Source organism: Erinaceus europaeus, chromosome 21, assembly GCF_950295315.1.
Source record: "Erinaceus europaeus chromosome 21, mEriEur2.1, whole genome shotgun sequence".
Classification (NCBI taxonomy): domain Eukaryota; kingdom Metazoa; phylum Chordata; class Mammalia; order Eulipotyphla; family Erinaceidae; genus Erinaceus; species Erinaceus europaeus.
This window is the reverse complement of record NC_080182.1, coordinates 8,891,588-8,913,505: the sequence shown is the minus strand read 5'-3', so window position 1 is coordinate 8,913,505 and position 21,918 is coordinate 8,891,588. Positions and strand designations below refer to the sequence as shown.

The 21,918-nt window shown below is 41.7% G+C and overlaps 1 protein-coding gene across 5 annotated transcripts in view; it reads right to left on the bottom strand.

The window, feature by feature from the left end:
• MYRIP (myosin VIIA and Rab interacting protein) overlaps positions 1–21,918 on the bottom strand; it is a 347,454-nt gene that overhangs the window by 199,535 nt on the left and 126,001 nt on the right. For all 5 annotated transcript variants that reach the window (XM_060180352.1, XM_060180354.1, XM_007517826.3 and 2 more), the window contains exon 3: positions 3,066–3,287. In XM_060180352.1, the coding sequence (XP_060036335.1) occupies positions 3,066–3,287 (222 nt within the window). The remainder of the gene's footprint in view (positions 1–3,065; positions 3,288–21,918) is intronic.

The window sequence follows — 21,918 nt, the reverse complement described above, 5'->3', positions numbered from 1 at the left end:
AAACTAAACTGTCCATTAACTAGAACTTTAAAATACAATCCCCCCTGTTCAAGCTCCCGGCTCCCCACCTGCAGGGGGGTCGCTTCGCAGGTGTCTTAGCTTTCTCTCCTCCTCTCTTATCTTTTTCTTCCCCTCTTCTCTCCATTTCTCTCTGTCCTATAAAACAGCAACAGCAATAACAGAAGCCATAACAACAATGGAAAAAAAAACATGGTTGCCAGGAGCAGTGGATTCCTAGTGCAGGCACCGAGCCCCAGCAACAACCCTGGAGGGAAAAAACAAAAACAAAAATGAGGCCCCTTTAGTGAATCCGTTAACCAGGGAAATTTGGTAGTTTTACTCTTACGGCAAAAATGGGGTTGTAGGTTGGTTGTGGTAATCATGGCACTAAATGAGGTGAAGAGGAAGAAAGTTTAGAATGGGGAAGCATGAAGAAGCAAATCCTAGACACCTGGTTATAAAGTCACACATGAAAAACATGGAAATAGATATGGGAAATATTATCTATAAGCTTAGCTCCCAAAGATGAATTATCATTAGTGGCTCTGATTATATACTTACATTTAGTCTTATTCTGCTTTTTTTTTGTTATAGAATGATAATATTCTAATGTAGCTTCAATCTGAAGTTTCATTTACTTTTCATCTCATTTCATTTATTTATTTATTTTTTATCATAGCACTGCTCAGCTCTGGTTTATGGTAGTGTTAGGGGGTTGAACCTAGGACCTCAAAGTCTCAGGCTTGAATATCTACTGCATAAGCACTGTTATCATTCCAGTCTTTAATCTGACATTTTAATATAAAAATGTATTCATGTTAATAAATATATATGTGTGTGTACACATATATTAAAGGTCTCATCACAACTGGAACATATCCTATTTTACTTTTACTATTTTACTGAGCATTTAGTTTCTATTTTTTCTGTTACACATACTTCAGTAAAAGTCATTTTTTTGGGACAGAAATAAAGTATTTAGTTGTATCTCTAGGTACGAGTTTTAAAAACTGAATATTGTGTATGCAAAAAGTAAATAATCATATCTAGCACTTGGTCACACCAAAGGCTCTTGATTTTTGTTGATAAAAGATTACTTTCATTTAAAGTTCCCCGGCAGTGACTGAAAATGCCTTTTTCAATCTATCGCTGTCAACACTGAGTAGAATGATTATTAAACAACAACAACAACAAAAACAAAAACACCAGTGGCCCATGTAATGCAGTGGATCAGTGTTGGACTCTCAGGCATGTGGTCCCACGTTTGGTCCTTGGCATTATGTGTGCCAGAAAGTGGTGCTCTGATTCTCTCCTCTCAGCTGTAAACAAGCTAATAAATAAATATCGCAAAGGTTGTTGAGGACCCTTTGTTGAGGGTGGACAGGGACTTCAGTCGGTGCTGTGCAGACATCAGTCACAGGGAGGTCAGAAAATGTACCTGTGTGTCAATTATTTCCTGTAAGCCATTATTTCCCCCAAGAAAATGATGTGTGTGTATGGGGGGGGGGGGTCACTGATTTAATGAGGAAAAAAAAAGCTATATGAAGCTTACATCTCTATTCCATTGCTTTCGAGTGAGTTTCAGTATTTCTCTATGTATCTGCTACCTATAACTGCCCTTATTCCAATGATGGTTTTTAACATTATATCTTCTTTAAGGAACTGCAAACTTACTATGGCATCTTTAAAATACATGGCAGCATTTCTAAGAAACAGGCGTCATGGTACTTTATAAGCCACGTGAGTTGTGTGAGTAGCAGCAGAAAACAAAAAAAAAAGACCTCCAGGAGCAGTGGAGTTGGGATGCAGGAACCGAGCCCCGGTGATAATCTAGGTGCCAAAAATGGAAAAATAGAAAGAAATGACTATAGAAGATGAAAGCCCTTCTGGTTGATACACCCACCTGTTTCTGATACAATCTGCTTATATTTTTGCATGACTGTTACCTTGAATTCCCAACTCCTTACTATTTTATGAATGGATTTTTGTGTTCATAGCTCGTAGGATGCCCCACCCAAAGCCCACAGTCATTTAGTAGAAATTAAACCAATACAGCAAAACGGTTTCAATCTTCACAGAGATAAGAATACTTCCGGTCACGGTAATTAAAAGATGGGTCTGCAAACAGTCTTAGCATTTGGTGGTCTGCAGCTTCACAGAGTTGCTGTCAACTTTTATTGATTGATTGATTGAGATTCCACATACACACCAACTATGTCCTTCCTGATATACAACATGCAAAAATGTAATTACTTGAATATGAATATGCTGGAAGAAAGTTAAAAACTTTATTCCTAGTTAAATCGCTTGTAAGCCAAGAAGTGAATTTCACTTTTTTCCAATTGCTTTACCACCACCAGGGTTATCATTAAGCGAGGTGCCTGCATGGTGAATCCACCTTTTCCTGTGCCCATATGTGGATGCTAAGACCAGAAAGATTTAAGAATTCCAAGGGACAAGTACCAGGCCCTGACATATTATCTAGTTTGTATCCTATCAATGCTTCTCTAGTCCCTGATGAAGAATGAAACAGGTAACTATCTCTGAGAGACTCTCTATAGACAGACATGGGGCTGAAGCGCCTTCTTTCCACAGCATTCACTCTTTCATGCCTTTTATCAGCCTTCTTTTGTTGCTCATCCTCTGTGACGCTTTCTTAAGACTCCAGAGCTAGTGACTCTTTGCTGTGTCCCCACAGCTAATGAGTAAGTTGACCAGGCATGCATCACTGTACACTGGGGTCATTCCATCGTCTCTCTAAACAACCTGTCAGATGTGTCCTCATATCTCCTGCACCCAGCCTAATTCTTAAGACTCCAGCATATGCCTATGGGATGGATGAATGAATGAATGAATGAATGAACGAACGAACGGAAACTAGATGAGAACCTAGCAACCTCTCCTCCTCTCCATGAAGCTCACTAGGCGTCCCCGAGTCCACTTGACCTCAGTCACTGCCCACTGCAGTCAGTGCTTTGTGAGGACCACTAACGCTGCTGCCCCTGCCAGGCTGAAGAGAGACAGTGTCACCAGCGGAGACCCCAGCAGGACACTGGGCCACTTACCTTGCTTGCTGGCAGACACAGCAGATCCAGACCTTCTCGTGCTTCTGGTAGGAGCAGCAGTTCTTGCAGACGTTGAACTTACAGTCCCCACAGCAGCGTTTGGTGTTGACCAGGAAGGTGAAGGGTGAGCAGCAGCGCATGCAGCAGTGCTCCACGAACTTCTGGTGCTTGGAGAGAATGCTGCACTTGCTGCCTTCCTCATCTAGCTTCTGCTTCATCTCACTGAGAAACAGGGTGGGGGAAGGGTGAGGACAGAAGGAGCATGTCAGGGTGGAGTCTCTCTCCCCACAGCACACCGCCCAGCCCTCCTACAGATGCAGACACCAGGACCTTCTTGTGAAACAATAAAATGCAGGCAGTGCGACTGCTTGACAAGTATGTAGACAGAAACCTTAAGGTGGTCTGATTTGGTGGATGATTGTATACAGTCATTATGCTCCATGAGAAAGCATTAAAGCCTTATTTATATTTCAGACACAAAACTGAGAGCAAATTATTATAAAACTAAGAAGTGGCCTTGTTTATATTTCAGACACAAAACTGAGAGCAAATTATTATAAAACTAAGAAATATCCTTATTTATATTTCAGACACAAAACTGAGAGCAAATTATTATAAAATTAAGAAATGGTCTTATTTATATTTCAGACACAAAACTGAGCAAATTAATATAAAACTAAGAAATGGTCTTATTTATAGTTCAGACACAAAACTGAGAGCAAATTATTATAAAACTAAGAAATGGTCTTATTTATAGTTCAGACACAAAACTGAGAGCAAATTATTATAAAACTAAGAAATATTTGAAAAGTCAAACCTTAGCAGTTCTTTAAAGAAAGTAAGAAACAAACAAACAAAAACCCCTCATTTATTTATGTTAAAACATTAATTCTTACAACAGCCCTGCTGGGAACACGATAAATACAACCCTGGCTCTATTTAACATCTCAGAAGCACCCAGGGATTTTAGGAGCTTTCAAATCAATGTGAGTCCATAAAGATTCTCTGCATGATATGCAAATTCTACACACTAGGGATTCAGAGTTGAATCAAATACACGCTCCTTTTTCCCAAGGAGCTCATGGTCACACTGGGCACACAGCCAGTTACATTAATGCAAAACACAGTATTTTTCTGTGCTGCCCTCTGCCCTCAGAGAGAAATGAAGGAGAAATCCTAGAGAACAAGATATGACCAAGACAGACTGTATTATTTAGGAAAAGCCTAACTGGAAGGAATTAAGATAATCTAACTTGAGAACCTGAACTAAAGGTTGGTGTATTGCACCAAAGTAAAAGACTGTGGGGTGAGGTGGAGGGGGGGGGGAGTACAGGTCCAGAAAGGATGACAGAGGACCTAGGTTGTATTGCTATGTGGAAAACTGAGAAATGTTATGCATGTAAAAACTACTGTATTTACTGTTGAATGTAAAATATGAATCCCCCAATAAAGAAATAAAAAGGCAATCTAACTTGGCAAGTTGGAGTTGTTGTTCTGCTGAATGGTAGCAGGAAAATGAGTTTCTGTACAGTTTTTAAGTATATAATTCACTCCAGATCAAGCTGTGATGTACGTTATGTGGTGAATATTTTCTCCCATTCTGCATTTGTCTTTTCTACTTTGCTTAATTTGTCTTTCACCATTTAGATGTATTTGATGTTTTTTCTGTTGTTAAATTTCATTTTTTTTTTTTTTACAATTTTTGAGTCTTTTATCTCAATCAAGAAGGTCTATATTATTACATCAGGGACTTTTTTTATGTATTATGAATCTGGGACTAACATGTGCATGATTTCACTACTTTTTAAATATATACATTTAAAGCTATAAAACTCAATATCACTTTAGTTGAAATTCAGACATTTAAATCAACATTTTTACAAGATTCAGCCTTACATATTTCTCAGATGAGTATTTTTATTATAAGTCCCATAGCTGAAGTATTTTGTATAAAGGTCTCCTCCTGATGTACATGCATCCATAAGTAAGGGGTGATTATGTAATTCAAAGTAACAATACTCAGTAGTTGGTGATTAGACTTACACCTGGAATAAACCTGGAATCCTAGTTGAAGTGCCTGAAGAAGGCACCAAAAATTCTCTAATTGATTAGACTTAGACCAAATAGCTTGACAATCTAGCAAAAAGTCCCAAAGAAGACATATCCCAAAAAACTAATTCTGGTTGGGTTTAACAAATGACACTCAATGCTTAAATAACTGGGAGAAAGTCTAAGGTCATCAATAAAGAGAATACACACACACACACACACACACACACACACACACACACGCTCTTGGGTCTTGGGTCGGGTGGATGGAGGTAAATAGTTAATTCTATCCTCAGAACTTTTTCAAGAATGGAAGCTATTCTCTACCCTAATCCAACTTTTTTTTTTTTATGCCTCCAGGGTTATTGCTGGGACTTGGTGCCGGCACTGTGAATCCACTACTCCTGGAGGCTATTTTTTCCCCATTTTTGTTGCGCTTGTTGCTCTTGTTGTTGTTATTATTGTTATTGTTGTCATTGGATAGGACAAAGAGGAATGGAGAGAGGAAGGGAAGACAAGAGAGAGGGAAATAAAGATAGAACTGCTTCACCGTAAAGCGACCCCCCCGTGCAGGTGGGGAGGCAGGGGCTTGAACCAGGATCCTTATGCCGGTCCTTGTGTTTTGTACCACCTGCGCTTAACCCGCTGCGCTACCGTCTGACCCCTAATCCAACTTTCTAGCCTCTTTTTTTTTCTTCTAAGATGACACCATTTTCTCAGACAATATCTTTATCCAACTTCATGGTTGCTATCAAACATAATCAAAAACTACCATAGTTGTGGGCCCCTATAAACATGCCTAAAATGGACTTCCTAGCTTTCTTTCAACCTAACGTCTCTAATCTCATTTTCTCTGTTCCTACTTTTTGGTTCCTGTTTGTTAGCCATTTTGTCTCACTTTATGTCCTGCCATTTTCCAGACACCAAATAGCAGATGCTGCCATGATTCCATCCTGACTTCCCTGAGCAGACAACCTTGCCAGTGTGTCCTGGAACCTCACCTCTCTACACCTTTTTTACTCCACTACGAGAAGATAGAAAACAGGCCTTTTCACTAGCAGAATATAGCAGTATTCCTTTTATACCTTATGGGATTTTTTTTTTATCATGGGAGTTTAAACCAATTATATGGAGGTGATTTATATATTTGGAATTACTTATATTATGTGTGGTTTCTGCCTACCAAATTGTTTTTTCCCTCTCTTTTTTTAAAGTAATTATTGATGTCCATAATGTAATATATTCACTTTTTACTGAATTGTTTAGTATGGTAAGTCTCCTCTCTTTCTACTGGTTTCACTGGTTTTAATTATTTTTTAACCCACTGTTAACCCACAGTAATTACAGTTAACCCACTGTAATTTGGAATTATATTCTTTTTTATATCCTTTTGTAGTAAACCCTAATATGTTAACATTAATGTTAACAGTGTCTCCTTATCCATAACATACGCCTATGATGCTCTATGTTATTGATAGGCTAGGGTTCAATTTGGGTTCAATTAAGAATGACTCAATAGAGTCATTCTTAATATCTTTTTAAATTGAAACTTTAGCTACCCTACATGAGACGGATGTCTTAAACACAGCAAGCTCATCTAATTTAATTATTTTTTTCTATTTATTGCTATCCTTCAAGCATCTCCAATATTTGTTGGCAAGTATAGAAATGTAAGGCTACCGGTTTTTTGTTTGCTTTGTTTTGTTTTAGTCCAGAAAGGAAATCTTTCTCTGTAGAAGGGTAGGACCAATAGGGACTTACTCAAACATTACTCAAAGCAAAAACACTTTTACCTTCTTACACCTGATTTTCCCGCATATAATTTTTGTCATGATTGGTGTTATTTTGGTACTTCTTTCATCAAATAAAATCTAACTGCCTTTATTGGCTAAGCATGCCTTTTTTATTTTTGTGTGTAAATTGTCTGGAGAGATGCAGAATTCTATGATGACTATTCTTTTACGAAGGTATCAAATAATACCAACATTATTGTTTTATTTTTTATTCTGACACCAAGTATGGTAATGTGGAGCTTATCACTAGAGAAGCTAACATTTTCCACTGATTAATTATAAGAGTTGTTTTCATCTTTAGTGTCTTGTTATACTGTTGTGTAAGTGAGTTTTTGTTTACCTTTATTCTGTTTGAGACATGTAAATTCCTTAAACTTCTGACGAACTCTTAAGAATTCTCAAGCCACTACACTTCTGGATATTGTACCCTACTCTTGAATTTCTAATTATAGATCAAAGCTAGTCTATTTTCCCTACTTTTCCATTTTAAATTTTATTTATTTACTTTTATTAGTAATTTAATAATGATCCACAAGATTGTGGGGCAAGAGGGGTACAATTTCACATAAATCCCACCACCAGAGTTCCACATCCCCTCCATTGGAAGCTTCCCTATTCTTTATCCCTCTGGGGGTATGGACTAAAGATCTTTATGGGGAGCAGAAGGTGGGAGTTCTGGCTTCTGTAATTGCTTCTCTGCTGGACATGAATGTTGACAGGTCACTACATACCCCCAGCCTGTTTCTATCTTTCCCTACTGTTTTGAATAGGTAATATATTTGCAGAGCTCATAATTCAAACGGTATAAAAAGTACTTAGCGTGTACAGTCTTCCTACTTCCTTCTTTTCCCTCCAGATGACTAATGCTATTGTTTTAACAAGATATATAGATTCTTGTTTCTGCTTTTTCTCCCAGCTTATAACATTTATACATCATGTGTGAGCATGAAAATACTCCTGACATTTGGTAATATTATAAAACAATGCTATCACTAATAAAAACATTAAAGTATCCCCATCCCTTGTTTTTTCTGAAGTACATTTTGAATAAGTACCCAAGCTCTAGCTTCTAGTTTCATACTTTTTCTTCATTCTTGTTTCTCTACCATTTTGACATTTGCCTGATTCTCAGAAGTACTACTAATACATATTTAACCCTGAGCTTCTCCCTTTATCTTTTGTGCCATTCCCTTCTCATAGTTCCTATTTATTCTTTTGCCTATTTAATTATTACAGACTAAAATAGAAGAAATCAAACTATCAGTATTTGATTCTTCTTCTTCTAGCGTTTGCCCTTCTTCCGTAGCCAGTCAACAGCGTCAGGTTGAGCCTGATGTAAAGTTTCGAGACCTCCTTTGAATCTGGAGAGGTGGCAGTCGTTGACTATGTGGGTCACAGTCTGTCTGGAGCCGCAGGGGCAGTTCGGGTCGTCTCTGGCTCCCCAGCGATGGAACATAGCGGCGCACCGGCCATGGCCTGTTCGATAGCGATTGAGGAGGGCCCGATCATAACGTGCCAGGTCAAAGCCGGGTTGACGCTTGCAGGGGTCTGTGATGAGGTGTTTGTTCTTGACCTCAGCTGACTGCCAGCTCTGTTTCCAAGAGACTGGAACAGTATTTGATGATGGCATGATAATATATCTAGAAGACAATAAAGACTCCACCAAACAACTACTGGAAATAATTAACAAATTCAGTAAAGTAGCAGGATACAAAACCGATACTCAAAAGTCCGTGTTATTTCTGTTATCAAACATAAAGCCAGAAGAAAGGGAATAAAAGATGCAATACCATTTACAATGGTACCCCCAAATGTAAAATGCCTTGGGGTAAATAAACCTCTTGAAGGAGGTGAAGGACCTCTACAAGGAAAACTATGGGACGCTGCTAAAAGAAGTAGAGAAGTATACTCAGAAGTAGAAGAACATTCCTTGTTCCTGGATTGGAAGAATAAACATCATTAAAAAGGCCATTCTGGAAAAAAAAGAAAGAAAGAAAGAAAGAAAGAAAGAAAGAAAGAAAGAAAGAAAAAAAGAAAGAAAGAAAAAAGAAAGAAAGAAAGAAAAAAAGGGGGGGTAGATAGCATAATGGCTATACAAACAAACTTTCATGTCTGAGGCTCTGAAGTCCCAGGTTTAATCCCCCACACCACCATAGGCCAGAGCTGACCAGTGCTCTGGAAAAAAAAAAAAAGCCAGTCTGCTATGTAGAAGAGTAAACTCATGCCTGGCTTTATAATCTATTTTCTTCAGCTAATGACAATGCATCTTAAACGTCATTACATGACAATTCAAAGAGCACTTGCAGCTCTGGCTTTCAGGTGGTCTTGAGTAGATTTCCTCACCTGCTCAGAAGGAAGTCTACTGTTGTGCATGGCCATGGCCAATACTTACTTGTGGCTTAAGTAATGAAGGGAGGCTGAATCCAGCACTGGAAAAGGAGACAACACAAATCCAACTAATGATTCTATAAAGTCAAATATTGTGAGTAAATACATGGATAAACAAAATATATACAGGCAAAGAGGACAGATGGCTTTTTCCCCCCTAAGGCATTAAGATATTATCATCCATTCCCTTAGATTTACAACAGAAGAGTAGCTGAATGCCAATGGCTCAGACATCTGTAAACAATATGAGAACAGCCTCAGCAATTAAACAGTGTCTACTGATATTTCAGAACTACTAAATTAAATGGGATAAAACATCCAGGAAGGAAAGTCCTCAGGGATCAACAGAGCTCTGTGAACTCATTCCACAGATAACCTGAGCTTTATTAGTTTTGTTTCCCTGATATACAGAACTGAGAAATCCAATGGCATTTTCAAATCCACTGGATGTCTAATAATAAGACTTCGTCAATCCCTGCAGAGTTTATTCCAAACAAACAAGCTACTTTGAACTACAGACTGAGTGAAGAAAAAAAATGTCTTCTGAGCCATTTCCTATTCATCTGATTCTATCTCCTTCATGGAAGAAATCACTAAATAAATTCATATATGATAACTTAAATGTGGTTGGTTTCAGAATCAACCAAGGAACATGCAAAACCAGTAACCTGTTTGACATGTCCTGAGAAGGACAAAGCCCTCAAACGTTCAACCATCTAGGAAAGAGGGAAAGGTTTAGAGTCATAGGTTGGGCTTAATTATTCACTAATAAACCCTCCTCTAATCTTTTTGACCTTGTGCTTCCTGAAGTGAAATGATTATAGGTCTTACAGAAAATTTAAACAAGGAAAGCAACAATGAACAGTGGTTTGAGTATCCGCAGTATTTGATCATATGGCATACTGTTGATATGGCAAGAATTTTTTTGTAATAGTAACTGGGCTAGAATTCCCTGTTGCTTGAGCGGTGATGGATGTGAAGTGGTATCTCACTGTACTTTTGTTTTCCATTTTCCTAATGACTAATGACGTTGAATATGGTTAATCAAATCTTCAGTAATGCCATCTAACATTCCTAAAATATCACTCTCCAGAAGCTGTCTAAAAACCCTACTGGTATTTTATGATTCATTTATTTTATTAGGGATCTAATAGTGGTTTACAAGATGATAATGCTATAGGAGTACAAGTCTATATAGCACCCACCAATGATCATGCCCTCCTCCCCCATGATAACCATCATAATTTCAGTCTTGAGAGACAAGCTGGCTACTTCTTTTGTTGTTGTTACTGTTGCTGTTATTGATGTGTCGTTGTTAGATAGGACAGGAAGAAATGGAGAGAGGAGGGGAAGACAGAGGGGGAAGAGAAAGAGAGACACCTGTTAACCCGCTTGTGAAGTGACTTCCTTACAGGTGGGGAGCTGGGGGCTTGAACTGGGATGCTTAACGTCGGTCCTTGCGCTTTGCGCCACATGCACTTAACCGCTGTGCTACCGCTAGACTCCCAAGTTGGCTACTTCTTTCTTGTCCTTCTTTCATTCCTTCTCCCTCATCTCTTCATCCTCCTTTTTTTTTTTTGCAAGTTCCTGTACTTCACTTGTCTACATTCCACACTCCTATTAATATATTCAATTTCATTTAGCAGAAATCATTGTACAGGTAATGTCAACTTGTGAAAATGTCAAATTTCACTGATGATCTGTGACTGACCACAGCTCACACACACACACACACACCCCCATGTCCATCCATGGCTTATCCTCTTCCCCTGGAGCTCTTCTCATGACTGTGCAATGAACTAGCTTCTCTAAACTTGCATAGAGAAAGGAAGTTATTGGGAGGCCTACAACCACAGTTTCCGAACATCATAAAATAGTATATATTTATTTGATGTTTCTCCTATCAAAACAAAAGGGAAGTTCAACTCCCTTTTTTTTTTAAATTTTTTTTTTATATTTATTTTATTTATTTATTTATTCCCTTTTGTTGCCCTTGTTGTTTTATTGTTGTAGTTATCGTTTCTAGATAGGACAGAGAGAAATGGAGAGAAGAGGGGAAGACAGAGAGGAGGAGAGAAAGATAGACACCTGCAGACCTGCTTCACCGCCTGTGAAGCAAATCCCGGGGTTCGAACCGGGATCCTTATGCCGGTCCTTGTGCTTTGCGCCACCTGCGCTTAACCCGCTGCGCTACAGCCCGACTCCCTCAACTCCCTTTTTTATTGATGCTTTTAAAAAGGAATGGTAGTCACCTTTATGGAGTACCTACTATGTGTGAGACATTCGGCAGAATTAATACCTACAAAGCCCTTCAAGGCAGTCAGAAGGAGGTCCTGTGTTGCTTAGAGGTCAGGAGATAGATCAGCTGGTAGAAAGCATGTTTTACCATGTGTGAGCACCCAGATTAGAGCCTCTGGCCACTGCGTGGGAGCACTGTGCAATGGGAAAGCTTCAGGAGCAGTGAAGGAATGCTAGAGTGACTCCCCTCCCTGTCTGCTCCTCACGCTCTATCAGCTGGGCCCCTCGGAACATACTTAAAACAGACCTACTAGCTTTTCCAAAATGGAGACCCCAAATCTCATCTGCTAAATGCTATATTAAACAATTTGTTCTGTGTTATATCTCACTGCTTTTCAGCCATCAAGTGACAGATGCTACCATGGCGCCAGCCTGACTTCCCTGGGCAGATGACCTCACCCACGTGTCCTGGAACCCTACCTCCGCAGAGCTCTACCCGACCAGGGAAAGAAAGAGACAGGCTGGGAGTATGGATCCTCCCCATGTCCAGTGAAGAAGCAATTACAGAAGCCAGACCTTCCACCTTCTGCACCCCATAATCATCTTTGGTCCATACTCCCAGAGGGATAAAGAATAGGGAAGCTGTGAGTCGGGCGGTAGCGCAGTGGGTTAAGTGCATGTGGTACAAAGCGCAAGGACTGACGTTAAGCGTCCCAGTTGGAGCCCCCAGCTCCCCACCTGCAGGGGAGTCACTTCACAAGCAGTGAAGCAGGTCTGCAGGTGTCTGTCTTTCTCTCTCCCTCTCTGTCTTCCCCTCCTCTCTCCATTTCTCTCTGTCCTATTCCAACAACAAATGGCATCAGTAACAATAAAAAGACCACATGGGCAACAAAAGGGAATAAATAAAATACAAAAAAAAAAGAAGAAAAAGAATAGGGAAGCTTTGGGGCCAGGCAGTAGCACACCTGGTTAAGCATACACATTACAGTGCACAAGGACCTGGGTTCAAGCCCCTGGTCCCCACCTACAGGAGGGAAGCTTCACGAGTGGTGAAGCAAGTCTGCAGGTGTCTCTCTGTCTCTTTCCCTCTTTATCTCCCCATCCCCTCTCAATTTCTTCCTGTCTCTATCCAGTAATAAATAAATAAATAAATATTTAAAAAAGAAAAAATAGGAAAGTTTCCGATCGTGGGCAATGGGGTGCAGAACTCTGATGGTCGGAACTATGTAGAATTGTAGCCCTCTTGTCCTATGGTCTTGTCAATCATAATTACATTAATCAACTAAAAAGGGGGGGGGCTAAGGAAAGTCCGCCAGGAGTGGTGAAGTCATGGAGGCAGGGAGCACCAGCAAAACCACTGTGCAAGGAAAGGGAGTTCTGGCCGACAGTAGTGTTGGAAAGTATGAGTGAGGCCAGTCTGAAACATAACATATACACATCAAAATGCCCAACAGGAAGTAGATTACCTGATAGATCCATAGCTTTCCTGAGTGCATCTATACTACTTGCATTAATATCCTACACCCAGGGTGTTTCACCTCCAGAAAAACTGTACGCTTTTTCCTAAACATGGCTGTAGCACTACTAATTCTTGTTAAGTGTTTTTATTTAAATTTCTATTCTATCTGTTTCTGATAGGCACAGTTAAATACTGAGAGGGGCAGGGGAGATAGAGATGAAGAGAGAAAGACACCTACAGCCCTGCTTCACTGCTCATGAAGTGTCCTCCCTTTACAGGTGGGGATGGGAGGCTTACACTTGGGGGCTTGTGAATTGTAACATCTGTGCTCTGTCCATAGCGCATGGCCCCAAGTAATACTAACTTTATACACTCTGCTCTACTCCGTCTAATATGCATCTAAACTAATATGCTAAACTGTGCTCAGCACCAATTAATACTTATAAGCAATTACTTAACTGTTAGGCATATGATAACTATAGCAGAAGAAATTTAAATCACTCAACTAGTTTTGCTTCTTAAAATAAATGTGTATCTTATAGCTTTTTTTTCTAAATATTTATTTTATTTATTTATTCCCTTTTGTTGCCCTTGTTGTTTTATTGTTGTAGTTATTATTGTTGTTGTCATTTTTGGATAGGACAGAGAGAAATGGAGAGAGGAGGGGAAGACAGAGAGGAGGAGAGAAAGACAGACACCTGCAGACCTGCTTCACCGCCCATGAAGTGATCCTCCTGCAGGTGGGGAGCCGGGTTCGAACCAGGATCCTTATGCTGGTTCTTGTGCTTTGCGCCACCTGCGCTTAACCCACTGCGCTACCGCCCAACTCCCTGTATCTTATAGCTTTTATCCTTTAATTTTAATATTTATTTATTCATTCCCTTTTGTTGCCCTTGTTGTTTTATTGTTGTAGTTATTATTGTTGTTGTTATTGGTGCCATTGTTGTTGGATAGGACAGAGAGAAATGGAGAGAGGAGGGGAAGACAGAGAGGGGGAGAGAAAGACAGACACCTGCAGACCTGCTTCACCGCCTGTGAAGCGACTCCCCTGAAGGTGGGGAGCCAGGGGGCTTGAACCGGGATCCTTATACTGGTCCTTGAGCTTTGTGACACCTGCACTTAACCTGCTGGGCTACCGCCCGACTCCCTATCATTTAATTTTTTTTTTTTTTTTTTTTTTAGAATTTTGATAGTTTATTGGGTTTTTCTGCCTAGGCTGCCCCTTCCCCAACCTTCACCAGAATGGCCAATACCCTTTCATGCCACCTCTTCCCCTCTTTCCTCAGATTCCTTTGCTTTCTTGCTCTAGACCACACCCAGTGCAAATTTTCCCTTGTTTATAGGTGAAAATTGAAAAACAAGATTTGGAAGGCTAGGCGATGGGGCATCTGGTTGAGTGTACACATTACAGTGTGCAAAGACCTGGGTTCAAGCCCCAGTCCCCACTTGCAGGAGGGAAGTTTCCCGAGTGGTGAAGCAGGGCTGCAGGTCTCTCCAGCAGAAGACCTCTTTCCTCTATCTCCTCCTTCCCCTCTCACTTTCTCGCTCTCTCTTATTAAATAAAGATTTTCTAAATAAGGTCTTACTTTTTTTTTTTGCCTCCAGAGTTATAGCTGGGGCTCAGTGCCTGCACTAAAATTCACTGCTCCTAGAGGCCATTTTTCCCATTTTGTTGCTCCTGTTATTGCTATTGCTGTTGTTGTTGTTGTTGGACAGAACGGAGAGAAATCAAGAGAGGAGAGGAAGACAGAGAAGAGGGAGCGAAAGATACCTGCAGATCTGCTTCACCGCCTATGAAGCAATTCCCCTGCAGGTGGGGAGCCAGGGGCTCGAACTGGGATCCTTTCGCCGGTCCTTGCGCTTTGCCAGGCTGCACACATGGGAAGTTATCTCTCTTTGGCCCAGTCTCTTATATAATGAGAACCCTGTTCATTCATTCCAAAACAGGATTGAAGTTGACATGGAATAAAAAAAAATTCAATTTCTACTGATAATACAATATGTCAGTATCTATTTAAGTACCTATCTGTGTCCCCAAAGGGTGGTTTTGGTCATCTGGAAAACCATTCTGAGAAACCCTGAGGGGACAGGTAGAAACTCTAGGAAAGTGAGCCTGGATGCCTGGTGGTGTCTATGTCTTAACTCCTGAACATGTAAGGCAGTTTGCATCAGGACTAGGTTATTATAGGAGCTCTACCTTTCCATTTAATTATAAGGTTTTAGTACAGGGATATAGCTCCAGCATTGTGTGAAGTCACGCTAGGGAGTCAGGCGTTAGAGCAGCAGGTTAAGCGCAGGTGGTGCAAAGTGCAAGGACCAGCGTAAGGATCCTGGTTCGAGCCCCAGGCCTCCCACCTGGAGTCACTTCGCAAGTGGTGAAGGAGGTCTGCAGGTGTCTATCTTTCTCTCCCTCTCTCTGTCTTCCCCTCCTCTCTCCATTTCTCTCTGTCCTATCCAACAACAGTGACAACAATAATACAACAATTAAAAAAAAAAGTCACTCTAGATAGTAAGATCCAAAAGGGAGAATTCTCAAATGACAGAAATTTGAAATACAGCAATTGCCTTTTTGTAGTTTTGTCAATGAAGGAAAGTGCAATTGGAGTCTTGGAAATCATTACAGCACCCACTCTGAAAACATGCTCTCTCAGAGTCTCAGTTTTTCCCACCTGGCAAAATGGTAACACCTGGTCCAGTTCATCGAGAGGAACAAGCTCTTCACAAAACCCTACAGGGACGTGAAATATGATAACAAACGGTAACTGGACAAAGGCACCAATTTAACTGGGCACGTTCAAAAAGTAACAACGTATGTCAAGAATGTACTCTAAGAGGGTGTAGGACCTTTATACTTTGGATAAAGCGATTTTTAGCTGTCTTGTGGCAGTTTTCTTAGGTCAGGTTCTAGAAGTAGAGTAAAAAAACAAACAAACCAGGATTCTCCTTAAAGTACCAGCTTCAGATGAAGGAGACTGAGGGTCACTGGCAGTGACAAGAAGAGGCGCTCAGCAAGGTCTCAGCGGGGGCTGTTCAGCCTGACACAACAGAATCTCTGGAGGAGGGACGACACCACACTGCTGCCTCACCAGAGATCCCATTCCTGTCAGAGGTTCACCGAACGTTTTGCGAGTGGTGAAGCAGTGTTGCAGGTGTTTCTCTCCCTCCCTATCACCTACTTCTCTCAGGTTTTGGCTGTCTCTCGGCAATAAATAAAATAAATGGCAGAGATCTTGCTGTAGGGTGGGGTGGGGACATAACAGTGGCAGATTTTGTTGGGAAGGCACTTGTTTGGAGAAGGAGCTAGGAGATTGGGTAGGACGGAAGATGGGGGGCGGGGATCTGGCTGAGGCAGCAGTGCCTGCGAGAACATAGAATTAGAGATGTACAATAGTAAGAAAACACTAGGCGGAAGACGCAAGCGCCACCATCATAGAGAAGGGAGTCTCCAAGCAGTCTTCCTACCACTGGGGTTGGCAGTCAAGGTGGGAAGAAACAGGGGAGAGGAAGAATTCTTGAAGGGCCATGTGGTCAGTTTCGTCCAGTGCTGCCAAGAAGTCCAGCAATACACAGCAAGAAGGTGCCTTCTAGAAGCAGTAAAATGGATCACGTGCACTTTCAGTGAAGTGATGTGGTGGACACCAAACCACAACTCAAGTGGTTTGTGGCAGCTGGGCTTCCAGGTTGGATTTCCAGCACCACCATTTGCCACAGCAGAAGGGCACTCTGATCTCTTTATTTCTGTCTCCTGAAAAGGAATCTTTTCCCAAAAAGTAACTTTCATATACAAATGAATATTCATGAATTTCAACTGTTAGCTGGCCACATCTTAACTCCAATTTCTCTCTCACCTGCCCTGTTCTTCTAGAGATTGGCCCCCATGTCTTTGCCCTTGCTTTCTGACTTTTAGGTAAACTACCATGTCCTCTAACAACACTTGAATAGATTAATAACCAAACTCTTCCCCATCATAATCACTCTTGGAGCAAATCAGTTAAGCCAGAGCTGAATCTTTCATAATTCCAAAAAGAATCAGCAAGGACAAAGTGCAACTTTGAAAGGAAGGGTTTTCTCTTAAGCTGTGCTTAGCAAAATAAACCGAAGAAAAGTTAGACTTGTCTTTTTCAGTCTTGAAGGTGATTTCTTTAGAAATTAAAACTCAAATTAGGGGGCCGGGTGGTGGTGTACCTGGTTGAGTGCACGCGTCACAATGCACAAGGACCCAGGTTTGAGACCTTGGTCCCCTCCCGCAGGGGGAAAGCTTTATGAGTGGCAAAGCAGTGTTGCAGGTGTCTCTTTGTCTCTCTCCCTCTCTATCACCACCTTCTCTCTTGATTTCTGGCTGTCTCTATCCAGTAAATAAATTAAGATAATGAAAAAATTAAGAAAACAATTAGGAAAGAAGAACATGACAGATGGTAGAGTAAGTGGGAGACTAGGAGAGCCCAGGCTGTCTGGAAACCTTACATAAGAAAGGAGGTCTTGTACCAGGCAGTTCTGATTACACTGGCCCTGGAATATAGTTTGAGATCTGTGCAAATGATGCCTCCAGCTCTGTTCTTTTTTCTTAAGAGTGTTTTTTGCAAGTCTGGATCTTTTCTGGTTCCAGGTTAACTTTTGTAGCTTTTGTTCTACTCCTTAAAAAATGTTGGTGGGATCTTGATAGGGATTACACTGGATTTGTGTATGGCTCTGGGTAGAATATCCAAGGCACTACTAAATTAAATAACTTGCTTAACTCTATGAAGCTCACAAGGGGTTGAGCTTGGAGCTTAAGTTCAAGCATTGAAGCTAATGTGCTAGTTTCTTTTTGCCACAATACAGAAATATAAGCAGAAGAATCCACCAATCCTGAGTCTGCAAACACATAACTTAGGAGCCAAACTTGCTCACAGTTAGTTTGTAAACTACATTCCTCACTGGAGGTTTCTGCCTTCTAACACAGACAACTTTACGTTTCTCCTCCTCTCCTCTCCTCCCCTCCCCTCCCCTCTCCTCTCCTCCCCTCCCCTCCCCTCCCCTCCCCTCCCCTCCCCTCCCCTCCCCTCCCCTCCCCTCTCCTCTCCTCCCCTCCCCTCCCCTCCCCTCTCCTCTCCTCTCCTCTCCTCTCCTCTCCTCTCCTCTCCTCTCCTCTCCTCTCTACACCTCTCCTCTCCTCTCCTCTCCTCTCCTCTCCTCTCCTCTCCTCTCCTCTCCTCTCCTCTCCTCTCCTCTCCTCTCTCTCCTCTCTCTCTCTACAAGACATTACCAGGATTGATGTAGAACATAATAAAAGGAAGTACAAGTATGTGATTCTTCCTGTTAACCCTGCCTCCTGCCTGCCCCACCCAGAGCTCCTCTGCCAAGAGCACACAATAAAGGTGTGAGGAGGGGGGCAGGAGGTAGCCAGGAAGAAGCTGTACAGGCTACAAACAGAGCAAAGGCTGGTGCCACCCAGCAAGTATCAACAGTACAGACGGCGGGTGAGGAGGGAGTGCACTTGTCCATTCTCTGAAAGGATGTACAAGGCTGCCTTATGGAGAAGAGGCTGGTGGGCAGGAAAAGGAGGGGAGTGAATGTAACGCAAACACTTTTGATGAGCTGAATCCCAAGATACTAGACTGAAAGCTATCTCCAAGGACAACAGCATCCCAGACAGTCTGTGCCTGTTGGGATTTATTTCATTTTAATATACTTCAGTATTTATAAAGTGGTAATCACAACATCATATTCAAACATATTATCTATTGTAGTTTGATCTTCTGATGTCACCAGTAGGTTAGCCCAAGCCATCCCAGGCTACTCACCACTATGTGGGCTGTTTCTGCCACCTATATAGGACAGAACAGCATAGTTGTAGTGTGGCCACCTAAAACTACCATACAGACAAATCACCATGATACTATGAAATATGCCTAAACAAGATATGTGCCCCCCCCCAAAAAAAAACCTCAAAAAACAACTATATATTATTATGGCCACAAGACCTGCAAGTTTGGTTTTCACATAATTAGGCTCATTAGTATGGCTCTGTTTCACTGTTTCACTGCTGAGATTTATAAGTAAGTGTTATATATCTGATTGTGTAAAGCAAATTTATGTATCAAGTATCACTTCTATGTCTTTTACATTTTGAGAAGTGGCCTGAGGCTTTATTTTTAAGATGGTTCTTTTATTCAGATTGAAAGTCACTGAACTAGAACACCTCAAGGCTGTTGCTTTTGAGTTTTTTTTTTTAACCCCTTTTGTGTGTTTATTTACTTGATATTTTTTTGCCTAAAAGAGCTTCTTAAGTTAGAGTGGAGAATGTTTATCTTTTATATATACTCCAAGGATTTCTATTTTCCTGATAATTCTATCTGCAAAGGTTGGTTCATTAAATAAACAAAAAGAATAAATTCAGGACAGAAATTGCATGTCTTCCAAGTTACCTCCCAGGGTGCAATCACCAGATGGCAGGTGGCCGGGATCAGTGGGGGTCTGAGCAATGGAAAGAAGCGGCACTGTCCATGCAACACGCCCAGAGCCTGGCCATGATCTTGGTACTAAGTTAAGGTTCAACATATCAAACTTCCCCCTCCCCAAACATAAGCAGCCCGAGAATTGCAAAGAAGGAAGGGCAGTAGGAGGAAAGGGAAGATAGCCGTTTCTCTCTTTCTCTCTCTCTCTCTCTCTCTCTCCTCTCTCTCTCTCAATTTCTTTATTGGGAGAATTAATCGTTTACAGTCAACAGTAAAATACATTAGTTTGTACATGCATAACATTTCCACATAACAATTCAACCCCCACTAGGTCCTCCTCTGCCATCATGTCCCAGGTCCTGAACCCTGCCCCTCCACCCCAGAATCTTTGACTTTGGTGCAATACAACAAACCCAGACCAAGTTCTACTTAGAGTTTTCCCTTCTGATCTTGTTTTTCAACTTCTGCCTGTGTGTGAGGTCATCCCATACTCATCTTTTTGTTTCTGACTTATCTCATTTAACATGCTTATCCTCAGGCTCCATCCAAGATGGGGTAAAGAAGGTGAATTCACCATGAACCTGAGACCTTGAAGCCTCAGGATTAACTCTGCATAACCATTATGCCATCTACCTCTGTTCACATTTCTTGGTTTTCCACAAAACAATTCAACCCCCCTCCCCCAGGTCTTCCACTGTCATCAAGATCCAGGACCTGAAGCCTCCCCTGCTACCCCATTTTCCTCTTTTCTTAATTATGAACCTTGACTTTTAAATGGGCCCCTGCTTCCCAGAACGCAAGCCATGCTCCTAGTACCTGTACAGCAAAGTTTGGTCGTGCGGCTAAGATCTGGTCCCTCAGCTAAATGTGGAGTGACCTGTGGTACCTAGGATGAAGATTGCCTTTTGTCATTCTGCTTTTTGCTCTGTGATCGTGGAGAGCTCTAGCTGACATCCTGATCTATGATTTGGCCTTAGGTAGTCATGTAGCTCAGCAACATGGGAGCCTGGCTCCTCAACAAAGATAGGAAGTCGCCATCTTTGGCCTGTGTCCCCGCCCCCAAAGTACTTTCAGGTGAAAGAGGAACCAACTTTCACTTGGATTACCTCACTGTTACTCGGAGCTTTCTCTTGAGTGTGGCTCAACCTACCACTGAGATGGGCAGCAGAGTCAAGAGTCAAGTGAGAAGACGGCACAGATGAAAGTGGAGACTGAGTGAGGAGGCAGAGACCGGCAGGGCTGAGAGCATAATGGGATGGAGACGAAAGAAAGGAGGGACCATGTATCCCCCAAGACCGCGGAGGTCCTCTTGAATGTAGCAGCAGACATATGAAAAGAACGTCAACTTAAAACCACCACGCTGGGCCAGAGAATCAAAGCGAAGCCTGGCACTGGAAGCACAAACATGCCGGAGTGGTTCTGGCTATGACCCACATCTAAAAATATGACCCGGTTCCAGGGCAGGCTCCACAGACTTCTGAAGCCTCCTAGCTTATTGGATAACTAGGGCTCCTCTGTTCTCTTGAAAACTGCAAGGAAACAAGTCACCCCATCTTTCAGGAAGTTTCATCTCAGACAGGACTTGTAACTGGTCACTGCTACTTGTCACCTTGGTGGCTCCCTCCTCCAGAATTTCCAGATAAGCCAGGATCCCCAAGCCCTTTTTATTCCCCTCCAGACACTGGATGCCAGAGACTTTGTGACTCTAAAGATAGACTGTCCTGAATTCCTGATGACCCGAATTCCTCAAGCCTTGGCACTTGCTTTTTCTCCTGGGTCTGCAGTCCAACCGATTCCTCAAACATCTCCTGACTCTGTGCTTCAAAGGTCAGCACCAGCCTGCTCCCTCTGACTTTCCCCTTTCTGGTTACATGACTTCTTACTTGGCTTGCCCTTGGATGACTGGTCATCTTCCTCGTCCAGTTTCACTCATTCTTGTCTTCCAAATTCCTAGAACAGCTTGCCTGGGATTGTTTGCTTATACTCAGTTTGCACTATTTCCTTATTTTGAGGAGAAAGGGAATTACTACTGTGTAAAAATCTGAGGTCCTGGTGAGGCGGCCTCAGTTCCCTCAACTGTAGTACAAGAAACAAGCTCACTTTGTAGAGCTGGTGGAAGTGCTAGAGTTGAACTATAAATAAATTCATGGCACCACTGCATTGTGGGCAAGTGATTCCAATTGGTTTTGTTATGCAGTGTTGGCAGTATCAGTGGGACCATTTACTAGAAATGCAGTCTCTTTTGTTTTAATTTATTTTTTTTATAGAGACAAAGAAATTGAGAGGGAAGGGGGAAATAAAAGAGAAAAAGGCAGAGAGAAACCTGCAGCCCTGCTTCACCACTCATGACACTTTCTCCCTGCAGGTGGGGACCAGGGGCTTGAACCCATGTCCTTGTATAATACTTTAATGTGTGCTTAACCACGTGCACCACCGCCTGGCTCCTGAAATATGGTCTCTTTCTAGGACAAACCATCTCCAGTAGCACA